General features: G+C 38.0%; 1 protein-coding gene across 3 annotated transcripts in view; it reads left to right on the forward strand.

Annotated features, from left to right (window-relative positions):
- Positions 1 to 4,503, forward strand: part of LOC147799714 (uncharacterized) — a 28,383-nt gene extending 23,880 nt beyond the window's left edge. For all 3 annotated transcript variants that reach the window (XM_087134873.1, XM_087134875.1, XM_087134874.1), the window contains one exon: positions 993 to 4,503. In XM_087134873.1, coding sequence (XP_086990999.1) covers positions 997 to 1,317 — 321 coding nt within the window. In that variant the 5' untranslated portion in view covers positions 993 to 996 and the 3' untranslated portion in view covers positions 1,318 to 4,503. The remainder of the gene's footprint in view (positions 1 to 992) is intronic.
- The last annotated feature ends 1,497 nt before the right edge of the window (positions 4,504 to 6,000 follow it).

Consider the following 6,000-nt stretch of genomic DNA (forward strand, 5'->3'; position numbering starts at 1 on the left):
ATAGCTAAATTATCTCCTTCAGCTATACTGTGAAGCGTCAATTCCTTCCAGCTTTCTTACTGAATTCATTGAAGATTGATTTCAGGAGACTTCTTTTCGTACTTGACTTTAAGAACAACTCCATGTCAGATGAAGTGACTCTTGAAATAAAACTTATGACTGATTTCATTTAAGTGACAATTTTAATCAAGTCTGTTACGAGACGCGATATTTGTTTTTAATACCTGTCTCAAATTAATGTCAGCAAATAGAGGTTGACCCTGAACATTGGCGGTGAAATCAATGCCATGTTCTTATGTTCCAAATCTGTCAAATGCGTTTTTCAAATTTGACACAGAACAACATATACAGATTTTTTCATCATCGGTGTATTGCCAAAAAACTTCAACACAACAATAAAATAAGCTTTCTTTGAAGTCAGAATGAAGTGACTCCCATCCATTTTAGAACTTCCCAATTTTAGAACGTCCCAAGCGACGTCGAAATACTTTCATTGCGCTCCTCATTTACAGCAGTTGCTAAGCAGTATAGGAAGGAATTGCAGCACTGCAAGAAACAGCTTATTTTTGCCTTATTTCTTATAGCAGCAGGGTATTTTAATTTTGACACATTTTATTAGTTTTGGTGTTATGAATTTGTGGACAGTACGTGCCAGGTATAACTATTCTTAAAAATTACATTAACGGTGCGGGTTACAGTTTTGACATTACCGTGGCGAGGCCTTTTAGTATGCAGATCTGATTTATCCTACATTCTGTGCAAAGATCTTCCATTATCGAAGTTTTTGACTCCAAGGAAACTTATTTCCGGACACGTTCCTGTGAAATTAACGCTTGGCCTGACAGATCGCTTTATCCCGTTTGCATCAAAACCACTAACGGTTGTAGTGTGATGCAAACCGTTAATAATTTTAGTTTGCACGTGCCCACACGTGCCAATGCATGACCTAACGATTCTCACCCTCCTTTTTCTCTCTGTCTGTAAATTTGCAGGAAGATGATGAGGTCATACTTGGTTCTCTGTTGTCTGGTCATCTGGGTGATTCTTGCGACCGGCACGTTACCAAGTAACGCGTTGAGTCCGTGCTGCGCCATCACCTACAAATGCCAGCTGCGAAGCGACTGCCCGTGCGTCAGGAGACAGATACAATGCAGAGACCCCGTAAAAGGCACGTTAAACAGCGGTAAAAGGTCGCCCCCTACCGATAGGCAAGCCAATCCTTTGGAGAGTAGTGGTTTCTACGGCGACCCCCGGATGCGAGCATCCTTGTTTCGGAGGGCGCTGCAGTTGGCCAACATGAACGACGGTGTCTTGTGATGATGCTCGCGATTCAAAATGTCTATTTTTGGTTCCAACTCCCTCATCTCAACCACGACGACGCTGACCAACCCTGGACCTGCATTCTACGACAGAGAGACTTACAAAAGTGTAATAGACAAAGTGACCAACGCAAAAAGAAACAGATATCAAGCACCAGGAAGACAAATACAACAAAAGATGGACTATGGGAAATATAAAGGATTGACGATATCAATGTGATAGTGCAAATTGATTTAAAGAACCAATACGCAAATAGACTCTGGTGTGTGCTGATTGAAAGGGAAGCCCGAATGGCAGCCTGAAACTGCTATTCAAATGCTTTACCATAAATGCTGTTAGGTTCGTGATTTCTTTTAGTTTTAAAACTTAAGTACGGAATGTAATTCGGCAGAGGCACAGTCAGCGTACGTAACAAGAGAGTAAGACCATTTAGATTTCCTTTAAAACAAGTACCATGATAGAAATCTGAAAGTTTCCCGAAATAGTCTTTCTACATTTTTGTTTTCAGTTAAATCTGTTGACAGCTCACTTGTAGACGGATATTTATCACTTTATTTATTGTCAGCATGTTCACCTATGAAAGTTACTTCGTTCAAAAGTCCAAGTGATGTAAAAAATAAAAGGAATTAATTCAGCATGGCCTCTAAGGGCTGTCCATCAACATTGTAGGAATAATCTGAGCCGTTTTATATGCATGCAGTGGAGATCGAGGGAAAAAAGAAAACATGTTACTTGAATTTTAACTGAGCGCATGATGACTTCATATCGAAACTTTTCTAGCTAGCGTGTTCATGGTGATTCATAGAAGCAAATTATATTAGTCGCTTTCTTGTAAAGGCTTGCAATGACAAAAAAGACTTGGCATGAAGATAAACGTGATTCAGAGGTGCCTGCAGAGAGCTGTGTTTGTGCCAGCCCACTTGGGTGACAAAGCATAAAAATTTGCACCGAAAAAAAATAAACGCTCCTGCGATAAAAGCATTCGAGTTTATTTAGTATTTTCTGCAGAGGCAAAACAGATAAGCCTTCTCAAAAGCCTTTTTTTTTAGATCCCCCCATATATATCTTATGCATGTACATTAATAAACTCTCGTCCCACTGGAATGGCAAAATGTGTTTTGCCGCTGAAGGAAGAGTTCAGCAAGGAGCATTGGTAGTCATGTTCCGGATTGAAAGATTGTTAAGCACAAACGCGAGATACCCGAAATCTATATTGTAAAACATCAGACAACTTGCTCATTAACCAGACATGAATAAGATCAACGCTGATAGGTGTTGCAATACAGTAGGTGGTTTCATTTAGCAAAGCTAAGTACAGTGCTATTGTAATCCTCGATATGGCGAATCTTTCTGATATTCTGGTCGTGTTTGTATTTTAAAGATTTATTGACTCAAAATAGAATGCCATCATACATAACTCTGCACATTTGATTCGGTGTCCGTGTCAAGTGACGTTCGTGGTATGTAGATTTGTCTGTTGTCCGGTTAAAAATTTAACGCAATGAAATACAAGAATTGGGTTCAGCCAAATTATTTTTGGACAACTTCAGAAATTTCACAGTCATTGAAATAAAAACTGAAAGCATAACACAAAGTATTATAAGCGCTACAATAGTATGTAATAGAATAAAAGTCAAATTGAACCTTGACAAACTTATATAAAACAGAAATAATTACTATAACGAAGTAGATGTGTCCACGGACATGTTAAAGTCATATTCGACCTATTCCAATTTTGATTTGAAGTTTTCGAAGCAGTAATTGAAGAACAGAAATTTCAATGAAATCATGTTTGTAAACGCTTGATGTAGTTTATATGTTGCCTAGTGGATGACGATGCAATAAGTTAAAACAAAATTACCCATTTATGTTTTTCTTTCTGGCTATAACGAGTCATTACATCGTATTTACAGGCCATTTCTGCGTAATAGGGTTAATTATGCCTTAAAACAGACGAATTCTCTGTCATTATGTGGTATGTCCACTTTCATTTCCAATGCCATTTTTTAATTCAATTAACATTAATGAAAATTTAGTTTGAAAGTGTGTTAGTTAAAAGGTTTAGCCAATGAATTTTGACATAATTATCGAAAGCATATAAACATGTCATGAAACATTTGCACAATCTTTTCGGCAAATGTTACAAAACAAAAAGAATTAAGTTTATGATTAACGTTTCAGCAAAATGTCGAGTAGCGTACAGTTACAGAATTCATCACGTTACTGTGTCATGCGGACAGGCCTCATATAACTTTAAGAAAAGCGGAAATTGAATTTAGTCTCCGATAATGACTTTGCGGATGTAAATACTGATTTTTATTACCTTTGCAGACAAGGAGGTAAATCAGACTAAAACTAGAGCACTGACTCAAAGTGGAATATGATATTGAATACATTAATCAATCTTGGGAAGTGTGAAATTGAGTTTGGATAATAGTCTGCAAACAGAGAAGCGTGGTTCACTATTGTACGCGAGTTCGCTTTATGCTCCAGGAAATGTCCCGTGCTACGCATGCAAAATACCGAAAGAAGCGAATAAAAGCATATACCTTTTCTTGCACATAGTTTTGTTTTGTTTTTTTAAAGTAGGTTTTGGCTGTAATACAGCCAAAACCTACATTGAAGAGGAACACCGCTGAAGATTAGGATGTCCAACACCTAATTCACTTCTTGTGCAGTCGGATCCTTCATAAAGAAAATCCACTGCCGAGGCAGAAGGGGATGTATAAACAAATGGTGGTGACTTTCTTTTTTATATCTCCTATAAGTTTGAGGATGTATCTTTAAAGGGCATAGATATAACAAGAACTTCACAAAGGGTCATATTTAGATCTCGTAGTTGTGTCATACCAAGAATCTATTAAAAGATAGTGCACTCACATAAAATTATTTAAGGTTGATAACAATCGTCTAATACAAGGGGTGGCATTTACGTTTAGGTTCCAATAACTAAATACCTCTTTAATTAGTTAATAGAGTTTACTGCAAAATATTTCACAGCCAATAATTGGCTAATTAATGGCTAGATTTTCGTTTAAAATGTTGACTAAAACATACGATGTTATTAACGACTGTCACGTAAAACAACTTGATTGTCGGAAGTTGCAGTAAAAACAAGTTGTTCATCCTCAAATGATCGAAATAAATTCATGGCACTTTTTTCTGTGGCTACAAAGACAACAACGTGTTGTTCATTATTCTTGTCAATTAGTCATAATTTTGGATACCGTTTGTTAATCTTTAAAATTGGCGTTCATGCAAACAAAATTTGCGGAAGGGCAACAATAATTTTTGAATTCACCAAGGACCCTAGTCTCTCAATCAAAGTGAAGGTATTGCCTGAAGTCAGATGCATTTTATTTTGTTCCTTATTGATCAGTACCATAAATATCAAAAATGATGTCAAGTGATTGTAATTATAATGCACTTATGATTCGGTCAATCAGGTAAAAGTCCCTACCATTGTGATTTTTACTGCCAAAAACAAAAAAGGATACTTGTGAATGGACGTGTTTTATACGTTTTCATCGCGCGCTGTCTTTACCACTGGCAGGTCCGTCCCCCATTCGATTGTCAGGGAAAATTGGCCTGTTCAAATATCACTCTTTCTGGATGCATGGTGCCAACTGCTGACGTCACTGTCAGACGAGAAGATGACCACTGGTTTCATATGCCTCCAAAAGGTCACCTTATAGGTTTGCGTGCATCTCACCCACGGCAGCACGTAAAAAAAATCACCGGTTTGTGTCTAATTTTAGAAGGCCGAGATTTGTTTTCGGCCCGTTCGCCATTAGTTAGAACGTCTATAATAACATCTCAGCCAGGTTGAAACATAAGTGAAATGTACATGGAACCTTACGTATTTTCCATTCCTTTATCTTAGCACGGGGCAGAGGATACTACCTGATCATCAGAATACCTACATGCTGAAGTATACTTAATTTGCATTTATTGCTGGATAAATCCAAGACTACTCTTTCGAGTAATTGGCATTCGTGAAAGCAGGCTAGAAGAATGGCCGACTGCAAGAGAATCGGTCTATAACATGGGCCCCAACGTGTAACAATTCGAGTAGCGACATTACAAAAATCCGTCTGTAATCAAAGGATGTTCTTCGTCGAGCTGAGGCATGTCATCCCCTCTCCGTTCTCCCATAGCCTTAAAAATGATACAATGTACAGCAAGGTCAGAATCCGCACTCCTGCATCGTGCACAGTACACTGGTCAAGATACATGCGAGTGGAACTATGATTGATTATAACAATAACGTCCCCAGAGGAATTAAATTCATTGCCAAGTTCAATATATATTGAACAGGGGACAGCTAAGATCTTAAGACAAATTTTACCCCATCCCCAGCAGTGAAAAGGTCTGGGACAAAAGGACTCTCATGATACCTCTTTAGATGCATGAAGTCAACGAAAGTGGTCTGGTTTCTGTCTTGAAAATGGGAATTCCCGCAAAACCAATCATGAAAACTCGGTGACGTTGAGAGAAAAAACGGTTGCTATAGAGTCCTTTTGTAACTTTTGGTTTGAACAAATGAAGTTCAACTGCTTCTTAGGCACCTTATGTGCCTTTGCTGTAAATAACGAAGTTAATTCCACCAATGTGGATTTCAGGCCGAGCTGGATTAGTAAACATGGACTGCTACTAATTTACCGTTTGAAATCAACCTAA

Source organism: Acanthaster planci, linkage group LG03 (genome assembly GCF_054643075.1).
Source record: "Acanthaster planci isolate LZ-2023a linkage group LG03, COTS_SCS, whole genome shotgun sequence".
NCBI lineage: Eukaryota > Metazoa > Echinodermata > Asteroidea > Valvatida > Acanthasteridae > Acanthaster > Acanthaster planci.